General features: G+C 52.0%; 1 protein-coding gene and 1 long non-coding RNA gene across 2 annotated transcripts in view; both read right to left on the reverse strand.

Moving 5' to 3' along the window:
* SHC3 (SHC adaptor protein 3) overlaps window positions 1-8,009 on the reverse strand; it is a 105,519-nt gene extending 97,510 nt beyond the window's left edge. Inside the window, exon 1 of the mRNA XM_086684834.1 lies at window positions 7,478-8,009. Coding sequence (XP_086540960.1) covers window positions 7,478-7,933 — 456 coding nt within the window. The 5' untranslated portion in view covers window positions 7,934-8,009. The remainder of the gene's footprint in view (window positions 1-7,477) is intronic.
* A 102-nt stretch (window positions 8,010-8,111) lies between these two features.
* Window positions 8,112-9,991, reverse strand: LOC147574660 (uncharacterized). The gene is made up of 3 exons (XR_015243386.1): window positions 9,516-9,991; window positions 9,127-9,298; window positions 8,112-8,268 (listed from the first exon to the last, which is right to left on the reverse strand). It is a non-coding gene; the product is annotated as an uncharacterized LOC147574660 (long non-coding RNA).
* Window positions 9,992-24,051: the final 14,060 nt, after the last annotated feature.

Below are 24,051 nucleotides of genomic sequence, written 5' to 3' on the forward strand. Positions count from 1 at the left end.
AATAACGCTGCCCATCCGCAGAGCAGCTCTAGCGGACTCTGGGTGGGCGTTCTGTTCGTGCCAGTTCACAGAAAGAATAATTACCCAGGAATTTTTTTTTTTTACCAGAACAGAGTCCAAAATGTGCCTCTTTGGACTTACATTCTTAATAGCCAATTACGCATAAAGAGGCCCTGGGTCACCCTCCTGACCTTCTGCTCTGACCGTCCTGACCCTCCTGACCTTTTGCTCCCTCACGTTCCGCGGCGCCCCACAGTCACCTGACCGCTGTCTCCACTGTTCCCTGCTGATCACAGGCTCTGTCCCCAGGGAGGTCCTGGGAAGAGCTGGCGGCTCGCTGTCCCCGCAGCTGTGGCTGGTGGCCTTGTCACATGCGGAACCCCCCCCAGGAGTGACTTCCTTGACAGCAGGTGCCTTTTGACTTCTCTTGGGTTCTCAGGGGCCCCAGGGGTGGGTTCATTCTGTGGATGCACAGAGCCCTGGGGCCCTCACGGAGAGCTCCTTAGCCCTGGGTCCTGAAGGCTGCCAGAGCATCATTAGAATAAAGGACAAGGCGGGGTGTAGAGCAGGGCCCAGACGGGAAGAACTGAGCGAAGGTCAGAGGGGCCGCTGGTTTGGGGGGAAACCAGCGATTTCCTGCGGCTGCAGTATTGGGGCCTGGGGGGCAAGAGACGAGCTCGAGGGCCGATCGGGAACGTGTGTGTCTCCTGACGAGGCACCGGGTGGACTTCTGTAAACAAAAGCCGGTGGCAGAGAGCGCTCAGTCGGGAAGCTGAGACACGTATGTTACGGAGATAAATGATTCACCCCATTTAACAGAAAAAGGGTGAAAATATATATTTGCCTCACTAGATGCTGAAAAAGCCCCGGGGAAAATACAACGACCATTTCAGAATTTTTTTTTTTTTTTTTTTGAAAACTAGGGTTATAGGAGATATTTCGTAATGTGGGCTCCAGCAGCCCTGGTGGGGGAGGCATAGACGGGGCACATCCCGGCCACTGTCCCGGCCCTGGTGGGGGGAGGCACGAACAGTTTGTGGTGATTCTGCCTCAACTGGAAGTCAGTACTTCCGCACGTGCGGGACCCGCGGTCAGGTGCTCGCACCCCACGGGGGACCCCCAGCCGCTCGGTAGGCCATCCCTGTACTTAAGCCCCGCCCCCCAGAAGATATTCCTTATTCACTGCATACTGCAGAACGTTTACGCTGAAATACAAATTTTTCTTTTTGTTCTTTACTCAGGAAATACGCACAACTGGTCTTTTCCCTCCATCTCATCCGAAGCCATCGGACTTCTGAACGAAATCATTCCATCCAACGTCATTGGTCCTTGACGGTTTTCACTTAAAGGGCTGAGTCCTCACCGTACATCCTCGGAAGCCACCAGACCTCCGGGGCAGCGGCGCTCTGGGGTCTGGGCCCGGCCGTGTCCACCCCGACGAGCGAGGCCCGGACACCGCGGTGCAGGCCGCTCACTGGAGGCGCAGGGACGGGGGATGCCGCGACAGCAGCGGCTCCCACGGGGGCCGGGCCTCCACGCACGCCCTCTGCCTCCCGTGGGGGCACGGGGAGGTCTGGAACCCCACCGCGGAGGGGCCCGAGGGGGCTCGGGGTCCGGGCGTCCGGGCCCCACCCAGGCCGTGTCCCCGCGCAGAGGCGGTGTGTCCAGGTGAGGCTGCGGGAGACACACGCCCTGGGGACGAGCTCCCGGCTCGAAAGCCAGACTGTCCGTGGGCTTGCACGGTCCCCCCCGCCCCCCGGCGTCCTCCATTACCAGGACTGTGTGCACACAACACGTGGCTCGTGCTCCTCGCAAAGAAGACAGACACGCAGGGATGAAATGCAGTGGAGACGAGGGGAAGACACACTCTACTCCTTACATGATTCCAGCGTGAGCAACAGCTCATCTTCCCCAGAACCGTTCTCTCTTAGACTCGAATACAAAACGAGTGAAGTGATCAGGTATTTCTGGAAACGCGACAGTTACTGTTTTCTAACAAGAAAGAAAACAGCCCCTGTCCAAAGTCATCACAAGTCATCTGATGTATGTCTGTGTGTGTTGTGTGTGTGTAAATGGTGTGTGGTAAGTTCGTGTATGGGGTGTGGTGTGAGTGTGGTGTATGCTGTGTGTATAGTGTGTGTGGGTGTGCGGGGCACACGCACATAACACACTGGCTCTACTTGTGTCACATAAAAAGAGAGATGGTACGCTTTGTAGATTAAACTAATAATTTTGCCTCTTAATCTCAAAATAATTTCTTAAACTGTTTTTCAAACCACTTGGATGATATTTACATGGAAGCCACATATTATGAGATTTTCAACAATTAAAAAAAAATTCAATTTTCAGGGCGCCTGGGTGGCTCAGTCAGTTGAGCGTCCAACTTCAGCTCAGGTCGCGATCTCACACTCCGTGAGTTCGAGCCCCACGTGGGGCTCTGTGCTGACAGCTCGGAGCCTGGAGCCTGCTCCGGATTCTGTGTCTCCCTCTCTCTCTGCCCCTCCCCTGCTCATGCTCTGTCTCTCTCTGTCTCAAATATAAACAAAAAAACATTTTAAAAAAATCAACTTTCAAGTTTCCACTGCACATCAGACAACAATTTGTTAATCTAGAATTAAAACGGAATCCAATCGGTCGCACGGCGATCATGTACCGCGGCCGTGCTGAAGGAGCTCTGCGATGCCCTTGCTCGTGGTGTCACAGGAGGAGAGCACTGAGAGGAAGCAGATTTAAGGTATTTTTTAAATATTTTTTTTAATATTTACTGATTTTGGGGGAGAGCACAAGCAGGGAAGGGTCAGAGGACAAAGGGGGAGAGAGGATCCGAAGCGGGCTCTGCGTTGACGGGCTGACAGCAACGAGCCCTATGTGAGGCTCCAACCCACAAACTGCAAGATCATGACCTGAGCTGAAGTCTCAACCGTCTGAGCCACCCAGGTGCCCCAGATTTAAGGTATTTTTATAGACACTGAGGCAAGTGGAAAAAATAACAGTTTAGAAGATTCAGAGAAAGTGAAGTTTCTAAAGACCATCAATAAAGAGCAATAGAACATTTATAAATAAAACGAATCATTTCTACCACCCTAAATATCATCAGATTCACAAATGGGAGAAACAAAATAATTTTTTAAAGAGCTCTCGTAAAAACAAGGCTTCATTCCGAGAGAAGCACAGCCCCGCACAGGAGGAGAAAAGTCAGTAGCTCTTGGGCTGTTGGACTCTCCTGCAAACAGCCGGTAACTTGGACTGTCAGGAAGAGTGGACGGGAATCTGTGGCCGCCCGAGGGACCCGGCACACAATTCCTGCCTCGGTATTCAGGTGAGCCCCCGAGGTGAGCTCCTCACCTGGGCTCCCCAATCCTTGCCGTGGGCACTGGGGTTGGTCCTAAATGTGCTCACTTCTTTCCCTGTTTTGAGTCTGCGGTGTAATGTGCTACAGGGAGGGCCCGTCTCTTGGGGACCCTGGGGCGTGTCGCTAGCCCACAGGGTGCAGCTGTCCATCAGGCCGGGTCAGGGCTAACCTCTGGGCCGTGCTGGCCTTTAGAAGACTCCTCTCGGCGGCCAGCGGCTCTCCTTAGCAACAGACTCCCTCATGCAAACTGGTGCAGCCACTGTGGAAAACAATGTGGAGGTCCCTCAAAAAACTAAAAACAGAACTACTCTACGACCCACCAATTGCACTACTAGGTATTTATCCAAAGGGTACAAAAATGTTGATTCGAAGGGGCACATGCACCCCAATGTTTATAGCAGTGCTATCAACAATAGCCAAAGTATGGAAAGAGCCCAAATGTCCATCGATGGATGAATGGATAAAGAAGATGTGGTATACACACACACACACACACACACACACACACACACACACACACACTCTGGAATACTACTCAGCAATGAAAAAGAATGAAATCTTGCCATTTACAACAGTGTAGATGGAACTGGAGGGTATTATGCTAAGCAAGATAAGTCAGAGAAAGATATCATATGATTTCACTTATATGTGGAATTCAAGGAACAAAACAGATGAACATAAGGGAAGGGAAGGAAAAATAAGATAAAAACAGAGAGGGAGGCAAACCATAAGAGACTCTTAAATACAGAGAACAAACTGAGGGTTGATGGGGTGGGCGAAATGGGTGACAGGCATTGAGGAGGGCATTTGTGGGGAGGAGGACTGGGTGTCGTATGTAATCGATGAATTACTGGGTTCTACTCCTGAAGCCAAGACTGCACTGTATGTTAACTAATTTGAATTTTAAAAAAAAGGAAGCAACCCCCCTCCCGTTCACGCCTATCTCTCCCTCCTAAGCTGCTCACTCTGTGGGGCCGTGCGTGGAGCACGCAAACATCGCCTCAGAACCCGCCAAAGACCCGTGGCAGCCCCCAGGCGCACTCAGGCGAAGCCGGCTTGGACTTTCAGACAGTAGAACTTTAAGGTGGGCAGCAGCATAAGCGACACAATTTCTATGGGCCTTTCTCGTCCAAATTTAAAGTAGTTTCAAAATGGAACTGTCACGAAAATATCCATTGTCCTTTGCTGCTGTGTGACCAAAAGAGAAAGCCAAGGGTGGGGCACCCTGAGGTGGGTATCCGAGCACCGCCAGGAGGCCTCCCAGCGTAAACCCAGACCCGGGGGCTTCGTGTGCAGGAGCCTCCCTGCTCTGTGTGGCCGGGAGCCATATCAGCGGCAGGCTTGGTGGTGACACGTGCAGGACTAACTCAACATGCTCTGAATGCCCCTGTTCCCAGGCACCTTCTCCGTCTTTCAATCCCACACCGTCATTAATTAACCCTACCACTGCTGTTCACACAGTTTGATGTTTCCTGGGTGAGTCAAACCCACCCGGCTCCTGCCCTTCCAGGCTCTCCTCCCAGGTAACTAGATGGAGTTGAAATATCTTCAAACAACAAACCTCGTATATAATATCCTCAAGCGTCGTAGCAGGTGTCTCTACAAGGGGGCAACACCTATCGTTGTACAGCAAATGAATTTTCCAGAACTTACGAAAACTTGCGGGGGGGTTCCTTAATTTAGAAATAAATTTAAATTGGGACGCTTTGGTGGCTGTCGGTTGGGCGTCCGACTTCAGCTCAGGTCATGATCTCGCGATCCATGGGTTTGAGCCACACGTCCGGCTCTGTGTTGACAGTTCGGAGCCTGGAGCCTGCTTCAGATTCTGTGTCTCCCTCTCTCTCTGGCCCTATGCTACTTGCTCTCTCTCTCTCTCTCTCTCAAAAATATACAAACATTTAAAAAAATTTAAGAAGTAAATTTAAATCAAACCCTTCCCCAAACCCACAGCCTTTAGATTTACAAGCAATGTACAGTCATATACTAGAGATTACCTCTCTCTCTCCCCGAGATCTTGTAAAGCCGAGAGACTGATAAAACTATTCACAAATCAGCAAACGGTATCACGTTACGATTGTTTTTCAGTTTTGTGATTTTTCAAGAAAATACGTCCATGATGTTCAACTCAACAACACGGGCAATGAGGAAGCGTGCACCAACAGAGGGCCACGTGATAACGTAAGTCAAACGTGTGCACGAGAAATTGTCCTTAGCATCTGACCTCGTTGCTATGTGGTTCCAAACTTCTCCGGGGAAGCCTGAGCTTATGTTCACACGACCACCGTTCACGGTGAACCAGGCGATGGCACCAAGCACTGGGTGCCCCCAGGGCACTGCTGCCACTTACTGGAAGCACAATAAAGTGACCCCCAAACCCAGAGGCTGGGGCAGACCCAGCCTTCCATCCACCTGAGTTCGGCTGATGCTGGAGTTGTCGCAGCCGTAAGACGGCCCGGCAGAGCTGACCTGGTGGGCTATGTTCATCTGAGTCCAGTCATGACTGACCTTTAGAACTAGATGTCTGCCTTCGTTCTCCAAAAAGCAAGAGCAAAGCCCCAAGCAAAGGGAATGATCTGTTTTTGAAGGAAAACTTTAAAGGCAGAAGTTTGAGAATTCTCCCTCCATTTGAAAACAATCTTCTCTGTTCCACACGATAGGTACCTTGGCTTTGCCAAGGTCTGTCTGTTTTAAACATAAGCTCTTTTCTTTCTTTCTTTCTTTTTTTGTTTGTTTGTTTGTTTGCTTCTTAGATCGCAATTACATTAACACACTAGAAGTAATATTCTCCAGTGCTTGCTAGTTCACCTCAAAGTGGTCAGGGTTCTTTGTTTTTTGTTTGTTTCTTTCTTTTTGTTTTGGCTCCTGGTTGTGTAATCTAAAGAGGGACTACAAGAAGAAAAACCATTGTCTTTTATCATAAACTCAAGAAGACGTGCATATTTTAAGCTGATCGGCATCCCTCAACATATATTAATCCATTTTCATATGGTGAGATGAAGATTCGATTTAAAAGCAGTCTCGAGGGGATGAGGGGGTCCCATTTTTAACACCGGGGACAACAGCCCTTTGTCAGTACTTTTTAGGCAGTTAACTGCAGTCCACAGTTAACTGCTTCCTTTAATATTTTGGTTCCCAAACTGCCGAGATACAACATTTTATCCGAGAATGTGTCTGCTGGATTGTTAAACTGAATCTGTAGCCTGTATGTGCAGGCCAGACGCCCTGCGGGTCTCTCGGTGTGCTGGACAACACCGTGGAGACCGTGTGTGTCTCGTTCCCTTCCAAACAAGCAGCCATGCATCCGAGTGGCCTGCCTGCTCAGCCGTCCCCCGGCTGCAGGACGTGGCCCAGCTGTAGAGCGCAGTGATGGCTCCCCACCACCGTCCAACAGGCTGGAGGCCGGGAGTCTGTGGCAGGCCAACCGACAGGTGCTGGGTATTCGTTCTTTTAACAGCATAAAATACTTGCATAAAGGAGGAATTTTATGGACCACACTGGGCACGACTGTGTAATTCTTTGTGTCAAAGGAAAAATCTGGAGCTGCTAGCTCCAAGGCCCACGCTCAGCCCCTTTTGGCCTATTTAAATGGAAGACTACGGCCCCAGGGAAAAAGAGTCCCCAATTCTCTGCTGCTGTAAATCAGAACCCTCAGGTATGGAAGGCGAGGCAGACCTTGCTGGGGAAGGGAGCACCAGCGGCTTACATAAAGCAAGCCAGCATTTGGCCTGCACTGCTGGGAGCTGGGGGGGGGGAGCCAGAGCACCCAGCCTGCCTCTTGGGGCAGACACAGCAGAAGTAGTCCCGCCGCCCCCGTATCTCCCAGGGCAGGGCGGTCGGCGCTCCCAAGTGTGCTCACCGCCGGGGGCCTGATGCCCACGTCCCCGGCACAGGAGCCCGTGCCCACAGGGGCACTGGCCGGACATATGGCGCAGCGAGTGGGCAGAGGAGCGGACCCCAGGAGAAAGCAGGCCAGAGCGAGGTCCCCCATGGCGAACCTTCTCCCCACGGGTACGCAGCTGGCGCGCCCGCAGCGCCCCGTCCCCGCGGCCCCGAGAGCTGGCCCAGGAGCGCGCGCCTGCCGGCCTCCGCGGCCACCCACCCCGCGGCCCGCGCGCCCGCACCCACCTTGACGACGTAGGTGACTCCGGCCCCCAGCACCTGGTCGCTGGCGTGCGGGGCGCGCGGCGGCGGCTGGTCGCCGGGCCGGCCCTTCCTGGCGGCGCGCATGGCCGGGGCGCCGGGGCCGGGGGGCGCGCTGCCGTCCGGGGCGGCCAGGCTGGGCGCGCTGCAGCTGCCCGAGAGCCGCGCGCCCGCCCGCGCCCTGGCCGCCGAGCGGCCGCGGAGGCCCGAGCTGGAGAGTTTCAGGTGGGACACCTTGTGGAGCAGGTGGCCCAGGCTGCCCGGCCCATCGTCGGGCGCCCTGCGCAGCGCGTCTCCGGACACGAGGTAGGGGGCCGCCGCCGGGGCCGCGCGCGCCGCCGAGACCTTGCCGCCGCCGCTCACCGACAGGTTGTGCAGAAGGTCGTCGACCGATGTCACCGAGTCATTCCTGAAGCGGTTGTACTTGGTGCGTGGAAGCATGCCCCTCCGTGGGCCGGCCGCATCCGCCCGGGCGCTGCAGGGGCGAGCGCGGCCCGGCGGGACGCGGCGGCCGGGACGGCGGCGGCGGCGGCAGCGGCGGCGGGGGGGGGGGGGAGGGGGAACAGCGGCGCCGCCTCCCCGCTAGCGGCCCGCGCCGCCGCGTCCGCGCAGCCCCGGCCCCGCGCTCGGCTGCGGAGGGCGGCACGCTCGCGCTGCTCCAGTCATCGCTTCCGAAGGGGAGCGCCCCGCGGCTCGGGCTGCGCACTGCGAGAGCGTGACTCACTCCAGAGGAGACCCTTCTCAACAAAGGCCCAGGGAACGCTGCAAATCACTTCCTGTAGCACAAAACAATAATAATAATAATAAGTAAAAAAAAGAATGAAAAGAAAAGAAAGAAAAAGAAAAAGGAGAGAAAAAAAGAAGGGAAAAAAACCACACATACACCCACTGAGAGCACACTAGAGCCAATCAATTCTCAGATTGCCTTTTCTACATTCCCAGACATTTCCTTCCAACCTTTGCTTGTTGGCCTCCCCATCCCCTCCCCCCCCCCGCCCCGTCCGGACTCAGCATCTGTGCCAGAGGTCAGTGCAGTCCCTTCAGAGAGTCAGAGGAACTTTCTGAAATCCCTTCTTCTGAGCCCGGGGCTTCCTCTCCTCCCCACCCTCCCCCACCTCCACCCCCCCCCCGCCTCCCTCCCCCACCCCCCCCCCCGCCTCCCTCCCCCACCCCCCCCCCCCGCCTCCCTCCCCCACCTCCCCCCCCCGCCCCCCCGCAGTTCAGCCCTCGGTGTGAGCCCCTAAGGATCTGACAGCCATGCGTTAAAATGTGACGAAGCCTTTTTAAGAATAAGATCTTCAGCGGATCCTCATGAATTCTGATTTGGAAAGCAGCAGAAATTGGTAAATAGCCAAAAAAAATTTTTTAAATTTTGAAAAGGCAGAAAAGAAAAGACTATTCACTCCCAGGTGAACACAAAATACCGATTTCCTGGGTTTTTCTTTTTTCTTTTCAAGTCAACAGAGCAGCCATGACAAGTGCCTTTGTGGCAATGCAGTGCCTCCGGAAAAAAAAAAAAAAAGGAAAGAAAAAGAAAGAAAGACAAATCTGCACAGGGACTTCTGCACAGAGCAGGATGCCTTCCCTGCTAATGACCAGAGCCCTTCTCAGCTGGGGTTAGGTTGGAAACCTACTTCCAGAAAAGAAGAGGACTTCTCAGGAATGGCAGCCGGCTCCAGAAATCCATTCCAGAAAGGGGGCTGGGCTTGACGCTTTATCCCAACTGAATGCGCTCAAGGTCTGGAAAAATGTCTACCAAACGCTACAGATACATTTCAGTGTGTCTTCTGTTGCTGCTTTGCAACCCTGCAGTAAGGAAGAAAAAAATATACAGCTGCTCTGGTTACACAGCAAATCCGTTTCAGGAGTCAGACTCAGCTGCAACGGACAGGCGCAGGCCTCCTTCCTGTCAGCTAGGAGAACAGGGCGTTGGCGGCCCCACAGAAGGTCGGCGAGCCTCACGCCCGCCGAGCCCTGTCACCGTGGGCCCTGCCGGTCTCTGTCATGCATTGAGATAACCCACCTGACACAGCGGAACCTCCCTGTCCAAATTTCCAGGCAACTCTGTGCAAGCAAATGAATTCACCTGCCTTCTCTAGCGCCCTGCCTTCTCACACCCACGACTAGGCATGTGCCACACGAGGCACCCAGCCTTGCAGAGCTTTATGGAGCAGGTGCAGGTGGGGCGGCTCCTGGCAGGCAGGTGAGGCCGGCCGCTGGGATGCAGGCACGCAGGGCGGCCGCCGCTTCCCTCCCTGGGCGCGGGCACACATTCTTGCCCTTCCCCTGGTTCGCTTAGCAACGGCAAGTGCACACCCCATCGCCGATTGTGGTGGTCAGCAGAGACCCCCCAAATCTGAAGCAAAAGCGCCCTATCATTCCCAAACCCCGCTCTTCATTAGAAGCAGACAAAAACAGCAAAATGTGAATGAGATGCTGTTTGTGTGAATGGAAAGGCTAGCAGTGAGCCAGTGATTCTGTGAATGAAGCCGGGCCCTGCAGCCGGTGCCAGGCAATCCCCTGGCTCCAGCGGCCTCAGCCAATGAGCAGCCGCCCCGATGACTCATTCAACAAAGGCTTGCTCAATAGTGGAAGATTCCATTTCAATCAAAGGCGGGATCTTTATTCCAACGGCAGTGTGGGAAAAAAAAAAAAAGAAGAAGAAGAAGAAAGAAAGAAAGAAAAGCCAGCCTGATTACAAAATGCATGGAGGAAGGCACCGCTGTCATGGACAGAGGAAAAACTAGTTTTTCAAGAAAATTCAAGAACTGTTGGTTCAGGTACCGGTGTGAACAGGGACCGCTCTCTTGGAGGTGAGCTGAGTCCCAAAACTTTCATTCAGCAGTTCATTTACAAGCAAGAAGCAGCCATGAATGTGCCATGCGGTTCGGCATTTATTATGAATGTACAGCAAACGCACATTCAAACCCCAGGCATCTCGCCCTTGATTCTTTTTGTGAAAGGATCATCCAGCACGCTGCACGTTCTGAGTCTCCAAGGAGGAAAAAAAAAAAAAAAAAAAAAAATCCAAAGCTACACGGTTAACCCTTTAGCCAACAGGAGATTTTTATTTCTTTTATTATGATGAGCCATGTGGATGGAAATTGGCCATTTCAAAATATAATAGTAATATACATTTACTGCATATACGAACATTTATAATCAAAGAGGGTGATTACTATTCCAAGGACGCACTGGTACAATAAAACCTCACTGGCCGGGAAGATGATGGCCAAGGGGGTGGGGGTGGGCGTGGGGGTGGGGGTGCACCAAGAGAGAAGCCTGTACCCCTCCCCCCTGGCGGTGCCCGGGGCCCTCACCCAGGGCTGGTGCAGCCTATTTCAGGCACCATCAGCCTGTGACAATGTAGAGGTGGACGCTCGATGAAATTTTTCATAGCCTGGCAACACGGAAGGGAGCCTTCAGACTCAAGACTGCCTGGGGTCATTGACGGTAGCCTTTCCAAGATCTTGTGGTTTCCAGAATGTTGTGGTTTCTCGTGTTAAATGTATTAATTTAAAAGTGTATTGGTTTTCTATGGATGCCACAACCACACGATTCGTGGTTGAAAATGATCCGACTGTGTTACCTGCCAGGGCTGCAGATCAGAAGTCCAAGATGGGTCACAAGGGGATAAACTCAAGGGTGGGCGGCAGTGGGCTTTTCTGGGGCTTCTAGGGGGAAACCCCTCTCCTTGCCTTGTCCCGCTTCTGAGGCAGCCCTCGTGTTCCTGAAGATGCACATGAGCTGGGCCTGTGGGGAGGGTGGCTCTGCTCCCGAGATGGTTTTATTCTGGCCAGAGGCAAAAAAATCTAACGTGAACGTTATAACCCAGTGTGCTGTAAAAAATGTTTAAATACGTGTGAGGTACAGAGGCCATCCAGAGGGGAGCAGGCTGAGTCGGCCTGAGGACGTCAGGGGTGACCTCAGTGGGAGTGACTCTGAGGCAGAGCTTTGAGGGATTTCTGGGATCTTCCAGGTCGATGGAGGTGAAGAGACGCCTCAGGAAGAGAGGCTCTGTGGGAGGCATCCCGAGGCCTGCGGGACTCGGCGTTTCCAAAGCCCTGTGTAGGTGGTGGGGCTAGAGCAAGGTTGGGAGGCCAGGCCACTAAGACAGCTGGACCCGGAGGGGGTGGGATGACCCGCGTCACCCTCACGATGTGCGTGCACGAAGACAGCGTAGGGCAGTCAGATTTGTATTTGATGTGGACACCTTGAGCAGTCAGTAATGGGTGCTCTGGGGAGTTGAGAGGGGTGCTGATAACAATACAAGTAAACAGTGAAGTGTCTTGAGGGAGGGCAAGAGCGGGGAGCTGGAAGGGAGGAGATGGGCTCAGGATACGGTGAGAAGGTACAGTGATCTCCATGTCAAGGGATCAGGTTGGCTTGTCTGGAGGCAGAGCTGAGACAGGGTTTGGGGTACCAGATGCTCTGTGGAAAGCGAGGAAGGCCACAGGAGTGGGCAGAGGGAAGTGGTCCTGCAGAACACCTCCCTCCATACCTCCCTAATCCTGGATTCCACCCACTTTCCAGCCCCAGAAGCCAGGAGCTTGACCCTCCAGCCCAGCTGGCGCCTCTGTAGCTGAGTTCCTGAGGGAGTGGGCGGTGGAGACGGCCTGCCCCACTCACCCCAGCAGAGGAGAGGAACCCTGCTGTGCAGGAGTCTGGGCAAGGTCTTCTGCATCTCCCAAGGAGGGGGATGTAGAACAAAGGCCACGCTTCTGTCTTGGACGACGAGGCTGAGTGAGTCTCATCCATCAGGACACAGAGCTCAGGTGGCAGAGGGTAGGCGATGTCTGGGTCCTGGATGCATGGGGGTGGTGACACATCCATGGAGAACTGCCCAGTGCCAAGGAGTGGTCAGGGCTGGAGGTCCGAACTTGAAGGCCATTGGCGTGCAGGCGACATTGAGCTCTTCGGTGGCCGAAGCATACTCAGGAAGGAAGAAGGACGAGGAAGGATCCCAAGAAACTCCACACTTCCAGGATGGGAGCTGAAGAAAAAATGACCAGGAGTTGGAGGCGCATGTGGAAGCCTGGTCGGATAGACGCCCAGCATCTTAGCTCAGTTGCTATAACAAAATGCTGGAGATCACGCGGCTCTAACAACAGACTATTCCTCGTGGGGGCTGGAAGTCCAAGATCAAGGTACCAGCAGATTCGGCGTCTGGTGAGAGCCCACTTCTGGTTCCTACATGGCTGTCTTTCCCCTTGTTTTCCTGGTTGGGAGGGGTGAGGGAGCTGCCTGGGGCCTCTTTTATAAGGGCACTAGCCTCTTTCCTGGGGCTCCACCCTCATGACCGACTCACCTCCCAAAAGCCCTGGTCCAAACACCATCACCTTGGGAGCTAGACTTCAACATATGAATTGGGGGGTGAGGGGATCAACATTGGTTTCAAGAGAAAATCAGTGATGGTTAGCAGGAGCACTAGTGACAATCGTAACTACTGAGAACATCCCACCTGTCAAGTGATATGCACCTGTCATACGCTTCAGCTCCTGTGGCCTGTGAGATAGCATTTACACCCCATTCTACACAAAGAGACATGAGGGATCAGAGGGGTTTATGAAGTGGGCCAGGGCCACAGAGTTAGGAAGTGGCCAGTGTACCTGACTCTAAATCCGTTTTTATGGCCACAACCTCACCCAATTCAGAGAGTTCGAGTCAGGTGTGTACTGAGAATCATGACACCTTAGCAAGGAGAATGGAGGGGCCACTACTTAGGTCACAGGACGGTGCCATCCAAACAAGAGATGAGAAAATGGATGGAAAAAGTCACGCTCTCCAGAAGACAGTGAAATCCAAGGGAAGAACTGAGGCAATGGCCAGAGGTACAGCCCAGAGTGTGGAGCGGTGATGGAAGAATGAAGGAATATGTTTGGGGGGGGGGGGGCTAGAGTAGGAAATGGAGACATGGGGAAGGGGGAGGGCCAGGAGGATGGCCCTATAGCGGGTAGGGGAGGAGAGGCAGGAACTGGGGAGCTGATCGTTGGGGTTGAGTAGGAAACAGGTGTTCCAAGGAACAGACCTGGGTAGACAGAACATTTCGGAGATGGGTTTAAGAGAGTTCAAAGATGATGACACACCAGGGATTCCTTACCTCTACCTTACTGTCTGACTCATGGTTCTTACCAGAAGCCATTCCCACCTTTGCAGACGAAGGAAGACAACAGGATCTCTGGAGCCAGTGGAATTCCAGCTGGAATTTTGGGGGAGGGGCTGCCGGAGGGAACGATAGAAAGGCAGAGCCAGTGATGGGAGGGAGTGAGGAGGAGATACCCAGTCTCTGTCTCCCACTCTCCCATCTCCTGTTGGTGCCTTCCACTTGCCAAACCCATGGGAAGCCAGTGGTGCAGGTGCCTGGCAATGGCAATGGTTGGAGAGTGAGCTGGGCAGGGCAAGAGGAGTTGGACCAGAGGTCAATCTCTCTGTGGCCATGGCAAGAAGCCAGAAGATTTTTAAGCCTGATTTGGATATCACACCTGATTTTCTCTACAACATGAAAGTGAAGTTTGTGCTTAAAAAGGGAGAAGGGTCTATCTCAGTAAGGACCTTGAGTTGAGGGGGAACACAGAGGATGCAGGCAACAATGAGGAAGAGGGAGGGGTGGCTGCAGTCATCACATGCCCACCATGACTCTGTGGTGTCCCTCAAGGAAGAGGGCTGGTTTTCTCTAACAGCGTATCTCTGGCTACATATGAGCTGGGTCTTGAACATGAGGGGAGCTGACAGCCTGGATTCTCAGGGACACACACCCCAAGGAAGTGAATGGAAGCAAAAGGTCCCCAGTGGTGCCCCTGAAGCACAGGTGTGGAGAGGGAGCAGCCACACCAGAGAACAGGGGTAGGAGGGAGGGGTCTCAGATTCACAAAAGCCAGAGATTGGGGTCATCCTGTGAGGAGGGAATGGAAGGGAGTTTATTGTCGATGACAGTGTGAGAAGGGGTGGATAGCTGGGCACGAGGAGAAGACAGAATGAGTGCACAGAAAGTTCACTTCACAAGCCACAGCTAGAAGTAGCAGAAGGGTTGGGTTCCGGACCTGGGGGAGGGTCTCTGAGGTGGCAGACGTGCTCTCTGCAGGGACCCTCAAGTGTGTGCCCCCCACGTCCTGGTGTAGGAATGTCTGTGGTATGGGAATACTCACTTCAGCACTACGGACAGTTCCCCTGAGCCTGGACCCAGACCAGGCTCGGATCCCAGAGGCAGACCTGTGCCCTGGCCAGCTTCATGGAAAGTTCTCCGGGTATCGGTGCCCCTCCACAAGTGCTCTTTCTTCGTGTCGCCCCTCCATCCAGGCCTTCAGCGGCCCACACCCATGTGAGCGACGGGGGGAGGGCCCACCGCTCCAGAGCTCCTTGTCCAGCAGGCTTTGGGCTGAGCCCTGTATGTAGGCCTGTTCAATCCTTGTGACACTATTCTGTAGGTCCTACTATTACCCAACTTTACAGGTGGGGGACACTGAGGCTGGGACAGGTTGAGTGGCTCTACAAGGGGACCTGGCTAGCAGGTGGCCGAGCAGGGATTCACTCTACAGCCAGTCTCACTCCAGCATCCCACAAAAACAACCACACGATGAGGTGGGGGGATCCTCACTCCAGACCTGCTCGGCCCCCCTCTGGGCAAGGAGAACAGTAGCACACAACTACTGCCTCCTTGAGCCATTGCCATGGTGACCAGGCAGCAAACCGAAAGTGCCATGCAGGCCTAGCACAAAGGGTTTTTATTACTGCTGAGTTAAGACCCGCAGGTTACCCATCTACTGTAAGAAAAAGCCATCAACGTGCTGGCCCAGGTGGAGTAGATGGAGACGGAAGGGCAAAGCTTCAGTGCACCCCAAAAACAGACACAGCAGAAAGCAAACCAGTTCTCATTTCAGAGAGGGGTCCGCAGGACACGCCTCAGAAAAAGGGGGAGAGAACTGCCTTGCGCTCGAGGAGTGGCCAGGAGGCCACCACATGCTGGAGAGAGTCGCTCGATTAAAATATGTGAGGGTCTTACTTCATGTGTAGAATAAATTACATAGCTTTTCCTGAAGAATTCATTCATTGAGAAAAAGTTTAGCGGCTTCTGTATTCCCACCAGTTCCTTGAGCGTACGCACGTCAAGTTTTACTTGGAAACCGCTTCGTTCTCGTTTTCCCTCAGAAGACTCTATTGTTAGAGACATGGCATTTTATAACGTAACATTCCCCAAGTGTGTTTCATGGCTGAGTACTATTCCATTGAGTTGAGAAAATGTAAGTCCTTCAGCCTCCGCCCCCCGTCAGTGGACACTTTGGTGGTTTCTAACTTGTGAATGTTGTAAACAATGCCGTCACGAGAGCCTTTGGACACCCAGCTCCTTTGGTTTCACTGAATTATTTCTTAGTATAAATCGCAAGGGAATGCAGACTTCCTAGCTCTTACTTGGTCTTGCTAAGTGGCTTTCTGGAGGTCCCCCATGGGTTTTCAGTGCCGGCAGTGATCAAGAGAAGCAAACCAGTCTCACTGCAACCTTCCCAGCTCTGGATTTTGTGACTTTTGCAGTTTTCCATAGTTGCAAATGGTTCCCGATACTTAACAGTTGCAAGATGGTTCCCCAAGGATCTGGGTCCAGATTGGTGGAGAGTGTGCTGGACTTTTGCCTTCATTCTGACTGGTTGGCTCCAAAGTATTGAGATTTGCTCGACGGGGATGGTCTGCCTGTGGACCTGAGCCTGTGTAAACCTTTGCCCACACCTCTCCCTCCTCAGAGACTCCACTTGGAACCTCACACTCATCCTTCAGGACTCACAGTATTGTGTTGACTGTTTTCAACTCAGATTTTTTTTTTCTGCCAGACTCTGTGTGGGTTTCACTATACTAGTCAAATGTTTACCATCTTATTCGTTTTCAAAAAATATTTTAGCATATATAAAATTACACATAATATTAGTCACCTTATGTTATGTAACTATTTACATACTATCTGATATATTATGCATTGTGATTTACACATGATTATATATACTAATAATATACTTATATGACCCGTACTGGTATAATGTTGATATATATTAATTATAAGTACTATTCCTTTCATATGGACATGTGTTATGATTTATACATAATCATTTTTACCCATATACTTGTATAGCCCATAGTTGTATGTTTATATGTTAATTATATGCATTGCTGTGTTTTCACATGGATGCATTATGTCTTATGACTTGTGTATGAGTAGATACACTGACATACAAGCTATGTTGGTGTAGTATTGATGCATATGAATTCTGTGTATTACTCATCCTTCATGTGGAGACTCAACACAGGGGCATCACCATGAAGATAGCTGGAATCCTGGAATGGCTTCCATTGTCTCAAGGCTAAGAGGCAAAACCACCAGTGATCACACTGTGTCCAGGGTCTCGGACTCGAGGATCCTCCGGCAGACTTGTCACCACTCAGGGGGCTGGCCCACCTGAAGTTTCTGCTCCAGTGAGTGCGGTGTGGCTCCCCAGGGAGCTCGGTGCTGCCCTGTCAAGAGGGAGAGACGGGGGAGAGGAGGTTCTGGGGGAAGTCTATGGGTTCCAACACAACAGGAGCCTCACGGAGAAGTCGTGGAGGCAGCCGGGTGGGTGTGAGCCTGGACTGAATGGACAGGTGTGGAAAAGATGAATGAATGTAGAAGTCAGGACAGTTCAGTGTCCTTAAAGCCACAACACCGATGAGGTCAGCAAGGTGATGAGCTGCTGGGCAAGGAAGGTTGTCCCTCTGCCAAATTCTGGGCCAAAATTGATGGTGGGTTTGGGAGAAGGACAGAAACCAGCAACGGGGACAGAGGAGGAGAGGCCACTGGGGACACAAGAGCACACACCGAAAACCACAGAAAGACGCAACCGTGAAAATTCTAGGATGGATTGTTCTAGAAATGGATTGATGGACGCATTTCAAAGAGAGACAGGGAGGCTGTGTCCAATGAAGGCAACACAGCAAAGACTGAGAGATCTTTTCGCTGTGATGGAATTGTTATAAGATGGGATTGTGGCTGATATACAACGGTACGTTTTCACACAAAGAATGTAGATTAAGTGCGTGGATGGATGACATAAGTCATACCTCAAGAACTCAGTTTCAAATTAAAAGAGAATCTAGCACACATCCACCACTATTTCTATCCCAAGACACTCTTCACCTGGGGCAAATGAAGACAGATTTATTCGTAAAAAAAGATGTGTACATAAATACTTACAATGTCTTCATTCATAAAGGATACTTGAGCTAACCCAAATGTCCATAATTAAGAGAATGGATAAATATTATGTGATATAGTCTTACAAGGACAAATTATTCAGCCTTCATGTTTATTTATTTGGGGGGGGAGGGGCAGAGAGAGAAGGAGACACAGAATCCGAAGCAGGCTCCGGGCTCTTAGCTGTCAGCACAGTTCGATGTGGGGCTTGAACTCACAAACCACGAGATCGTGACCTGAGCCGAAGTCGGAGGCTTAACCGACTGAGCCACCCAGGCGCCCCTGTTCAGCCTTAAAAAACAGGTGTACCGCTCATTCAGATGAAAACATGCGGCACGCCTGGGCGGCTCAGTCGGTTGAGCCTCCGACTCTTGATTTCTGCTCAGGTCATGATCCCAGGGTCATGGGATCGAGCCCCATGTCAGACTCTGGGCTGACCATGTAGAGCCTGCTTGGGATTCTCTCTCTTTCCCTCTGCCCCTCTTGCCCACTCGTGCTCTCTCTCTTTCTAAAAATGAAAACCCCAAAACATGAGGATTTCAAAAACATTACTTTGAGCAAGAGACAGGCATCAAAGTGCACACTGTGATTTACCTCATTGTTCTGACTTTCAGCAACCGCAAACCAGAGCCCTTTCATCGACTTTAGAACAGGCTGCCCGTGCCGAGGCCGGTGGCGTTTCAACTGAAACGTTACAGTGGTGTATTTTCTTGTTTACAAACGTAGTTTGCCCATTGATAGAGTGTCTGGATACTGTGGGGGGTTATACATTTTTAAAAATTTGTCAACTCATACACTTAAGTTTGGCGTTCTCACTACATTTTAATTTTATATTGATACAACAGCATAAACAAAGAGGTGAAGAAGGGTCATTAGGTAGGAATAGAGACGAGCACGTTTTACTTGTGGATCTCTGCCCTCTGCCCACTGGATGACTGACCAATCCGCGATGCCAGTGGCTGGTTGGGTTCTGGGGGGAACGTAGGGGGTTTCTTGAGGGTTCCACGGTGACGGGGACACCCTGCGTGCAGCAGGGCCCCGGAGCGGCGGCCGTTCCCCCTGGGGCGTGGCTTGGGGCTGCTCCGGGGACAGCTGGGTGATGCGGTCGTGGAGCGGCTGCCCAGTGACCTGGGGCTACACCTCACTTTCCACAGCCTCCAGTGGGAGACCGAGGCATGTCTGCCTGCCATTGGCTTGGCGGTGGGTCTCTTATTTACGTTCAGACTCATTCAGTCCGTTTGAAGTCAGCTTTACACAAGACAGGAAGAGCAGCTCGCAAAAGTGGATCGAGAGGAAATGCCAACTCACGGACACGCTTTGTGCGGCCGAGAAGGAGTCTGAGCTGCTGGAGGCATCTTTAGAGAATGCCAGACTAGAGAAAGCGTCCTTAAGTATATTCAGGATACTTGCAGACGCCTTCAGGAAGGTGGTGAGGGCCAACTCGGTGCTGGTGGAGGAATTCACCTCCCTGGTTCAAGAACTGAACCAAGAGAGAGCCAAACGCTCACAGCCAGAGGAGGTGACGGCAAAGATGACAAAAGCGTTCAAGTTCCTGGAAGAGGTCATGAGAATCGCCATAACCCAGGGAGCTTCTCGTAACCTTCCCGGAGGCCAGGAGCCAAGCCTTGGTGGTCTCCTCCCCCGGAGACGGCCTGGGTCTTGGAGCAGCGTTGTCCCCTCCCCTCCCCTGGGCCTCCAGCTGCCAGGCTGCCTTGACCACCCCCACCCCCACCTGACCATCACTCAGGCCAGTGGGTGTAGGAGACCGCCTCTCTGAGCTGGAGATCCTTCACTTCCACGTACCGGGCTCCACCATGAGCTCCTTCATGGACCACTTCTTCAAACCCAGAGATTAGATTGCCCAGAACACACCAAGAAATGGGAGATTTCCCTTATGTGCACAGAATGTTTGGATTCTCCCATATTAGCAGTGAAAGAAACGTGCTTAAGAGACAAATCTCTTACTGAATTTGACTCGTTACACCATATTTCTCAAGGCAGTTTTGGTCAACGTTACTTACATATTAACCTTACAAGTGAACTATTTATATTTTCTTCTCTGTATAAACGTTGCGTTACAATTTGAAAACACATGCAGCTTATCGATAAGGACTTTGAGGTGGCAACAGCGGTATTTTCTAGAGCGTCATTCCCAACAGACGTGAGCCACAAGTCAAAGCGACCTTTTGCCTGAGCGTGCATCACTGAAAAAGAAAACAGAACTGGTCTCTTTTGACGTGGAGTTAAGTGGTACGCTCAGAGAGAAATCTTTACCACTTAATGTTGAGGCTCAAATACAACAATGGCTAAATTTTTTAAATGCATTTGATAAATTGCATACGGATTGTTTCCTTTCCCTGCAAGAATGCTGCAGTCTACGTTCTCTGACCTGGGAAAAACCCAGATGGACAATTTGGGGGAACCTGCACACGTCTGTGTCTCATCCCTGTCTCCCTCACCAGCTAACGCGCCCCTGGAGAGCAAGGGGAGTCTGAAGGAACTTTTCCCATATAATTAAGCCTGAGCGCCACCGTTAGTGTCATTATCGCCACGGCCATGGGGTAAGGGTCTGAGTCACAGTAGAGTCTAAGAAGCTCCAACAGCCTTTCCTTGTGCAAGACTGTCCTGGAATCTGGGTGCTTACTGACCCTGGGGCTGGGGGTTCGGCGGGGAGAGCCTGGAAGGCAGACAGGACAGGGGTTGAATCTCGTGTCTGCTACTGGTCACGGGTCAGGGGAGGGAAGGCCACCTCCATTCCAGGCTCAGGACCGCAGGGTGAGAGCCTGTGTCAGGACCTGGGGGGGATCGGCGTGGTGGGGGGGGCAGTGTTAAATGCAGGATTAGAGGTGACGGATCCACAGACCCCCCCCCCCAGCAGGAGGGGAGCATTTCTGGCAAGGACAGGACTCTGTTCCAGGTTCGGGGGTGAGGGGGCTGCTCCCAGAGTTCCCCATCTTCATGGGAGCTGGTGGGCGGCAAAGAAGAGGTCTGTTACACAGGCCCCACGAGGCAGGGGGAGCAGCAGAGGCAGCAAGCCTTGAGGAGAGACGTGCCAGAGGAGGGCCCCCACCACCCCCGGGCACAGCGGGGCCCGCGGGAGGGAAATGGAGAGGCAGGCCATCCGGCGAAACGTCTCACACGAAATGGGAATGGGATCGAAACAAAGAGGGAAAAGCAACTTGGAGGCAGTAGACTCTGCAGAGAGAAGAAAACGTTTTTTAAAACCTATTAAAAATATCCTCAAAGAGGGGTGCCTGGGGGGGCTCGGTTGGGCGTCCGACTTCCGCTCAGGTCTTGATCTCGCGGTTCGTGGGTTCAAGCCCCGCGTCGGGCTCCGTGCTGACAGCTCGGAGCCTGGAGCCTGCTTCCGATTCTGGGTCTCCCTCTCTCTCTGCCCCTTCCCGGCTCATGCTCTGTCTGTCTGTCTCTCTCTCTCAAAAATAAATACATTTTTTAAAAAGTTAAAAAAAAAAAGAAGTTTAAAAAAATATGTCCTCAAGGAGGTAAGGTTTGCATCTGTGAAATAAGACAAGATAAAGGAAGGAAGGGAGGGGGGTGGAGGGGACCCTCATCGCTACTGAGGTACAGGAAGTCGAAGGACGGAGCAGGGCCACATCTCCTGAGGTGCCTCCCGGAGCTTCGTGCCCAAGTAGCTTCTGCCCAGAGGTTTGTGGATCGAGTGTTGTCGTCAGAAAGCCCAGCAGGAAAAAATGAATTCTCCCTTAAGCCTCTGAGTTTTGTGGTGCTGCTGAGAGGACCTGGCTGAAAATAGGTCTCCAGTTACTGAAGTGAATGTCCTACGGGATGAAATTTCCTGTGACTGTCGGTCCGCACGGTGAGCGTCGGCCAAAGCGGATGGCTGGCCTCGGGGCGCTGACAACCAAGGGGTTCTGCCAGGCTCCGTGTTGGCTCATCTGTGGGCCGCTCCTGGGGCAGGCATTCCAATGCCCATCCGTCGTCAGGACGGGGCAGTGCCATTTGCTAAGGCAGGAGGGCACGCAGCCCACTCCTATAGAAATTCCACCAGGCAAGAGCAGAAGCAGGTGCGGCCGCCGCTGGGCGGTTTCCTACGAGGTTACACATCGTTTACGCTCCCACCCAGCAGGCCACCTCCTCGGAATCTTCCCCAGAGAGAAATGAAACTATACATCTACGAATGTTCACGGCATCTTTATTCATAACCGCCGAACAGTGGCTATCTAGCAAAAGAAAGGCTCTGCAATTTTCGCAAAAGAGAATTATTGCCAGGTTTTAAAATGGGGCATACCATACATTGAGTGTCCTCCGAGGAGTCATGCCCATGACATTAAGTTTTGCGACGGAAAGTCTCAGGGGACTCTGCACATCGGAGGTCAGTCAAGGGCAGTGATACGGAGTCCCATCTGGAGGGGTGCTGGAGCCCACACACGTAGAGCCATATTCACAAAGAGATAAATCGGAGACAAGTAATTCGCTCCACAATTAATAGAAACCTGTGCCCATCATCTATCTACCATGACCTACTAAAAAGTTGCTCTTAGGAATTTGCTTAAAAAGCTGGATCGTTTTTGTGTGAACACGTCAGAATCCCAAACTGGTCATATTTGGCTTTCCTCCTGGACTTCATCAAACCAACAAAGCATCCTGTGTTTAGAGAAGGTGGCCGATGGGGGGATGGGAGGCCACAAGCTTCCTCAGACCAGCAACTGTCAACCCCTCTCCCCCCACCCCCCCACCCAGGGAGCACAGTACCCAGCAGATGTGACAGCTGGTCCCGTGAGTTGACTCAGAATTTACTATGATAATCTCACGAATTATCAGAATTCTGAGTTGACTCAGAATTTGCTATGATAATCTCACGATTCCGCTTCTGGGTTTGTACCCCCAAAGAACTGGAAGCAGGGACCCCCAACAGGTATTTGCATGTCGGTGTGCACAGCAGCCAGAGGGCAGAAGCCCCCCACGTGTGTATCACGGAGGCACGTAAGCAAGCTGAGGCATGTCCACACAGTGGAACGTTATGCTGCCTCAGAAAGGGAGGAGATTCTGCCCCCTGCTACAACGCGGATGAACCTTAAGGACGTTGTGCTCAGCGAAAGAAGCCAGACACAAAAGGATAAGCATTCTAACATTCCAGCTACATGAGGGCCCCAGAGTCGTCCAATTCATAGAGACAGAGGCCAGGATGGTGGATGCCAGGGGCTGTGGGAGGGGAGTGAGGACTTAGGTTTAAGGGGTTGGGGGTTATGTTTGGGATGATAAAAGCGTTCTGGAAATGGATGGTCTGATGGATACACATCATGGGTATACTTACTGCCATTTCATTGTACACTTAAAAAAATTAGTGTTTATTTTTGAAAGAGAGAGAGCGCAAGTAGAGGAGGGGCAGAGAGAGAGGGAGACACAGAATCCAAAGCAGGCTCCAGGCTCTGAGCCATCAGCACAGAGCCCAATGCAGGACTCGAACTCACGGGCTACAAGATCATGACCTGACCCAAAGTCGGACGCTTAACCGACTGAGCCACCCAGGCGCCCCTATGGTACACTTAAAAATGGTGAAAATGACCAATTCTGTGTTATGTATACTTTACCACAATAAACAGATACGTATTTTAGTTCCTCCCTTGTCCTGTCGCTGGTAGGATGGGGTAAGAATGAATTGCCTGAAGCATTTGTTTGCAGCCTATGCAGCCATGTTTACGTGACTTTCTTCAATAAAACGTCCACAGTAATGCAACCAGCTTCCAAAGTTTCTTCAAAGAAGAAGGAACCCATCTAGAGACGGTTCTATCACTACCCGATCTGCAGGGCTCCATCCTAGGCCTCGGTTTTTAGATTGGGGTCCCCGTGTTTTGTGTTCTGAGGTCTGTATTCTGATGACAGAACCCATAGAAGCTCCCAGAAGCCAGTGGACATGGTACCCTCGGCCTCCAGTGTCCCTGCTCTCGGAACCCTCAGCAAATTAGCCATGCTATGGTTAATGCGAGGAACAAAAACCCCACACCCAGGATCCCTGGATGTGGGAGGATTTAGACCCAGTCGTATTTTCTGCACAGTGTGTATATGACGCTGTTATTAGAGGAGTTATGTTGTTAGATGTTTGGCTCGTTACCGTCTTAATGAGTTCTAAGATGGTTCTAAGATCCTATGCCTTAGAAAAATCTGGACATTTTTACATCAAAATAGATGAAAATTACAAAACTCAATCAACAAGCACAGAGATGTGTCAGGGCTCCAGGTTCAATGCCGACCCAGGCGCAGGGCCCCTGGAAAATCACCTTCTGAAGTTAATATGACAGCCAGCATCAATTTTAAAATAGTGTTTCCATAGTGAACATTTTAATTAATTTCTCCACGGAGTACCATCTCC

The sequence above is a fragment of the Puma concolor genome, chromosome D4, assembly GCF_028749965.1.
Source record: "Puma concolor isolate L17-30 chromosome D4, mPumCon1.1.hap2, whole genome shotgun sequence".
Taxonomy (NCBI): Eukaryota; Metazoa; Chordata; class Mammalia; order Carnivora; family Felidae; genus Puma; species Puma concolor.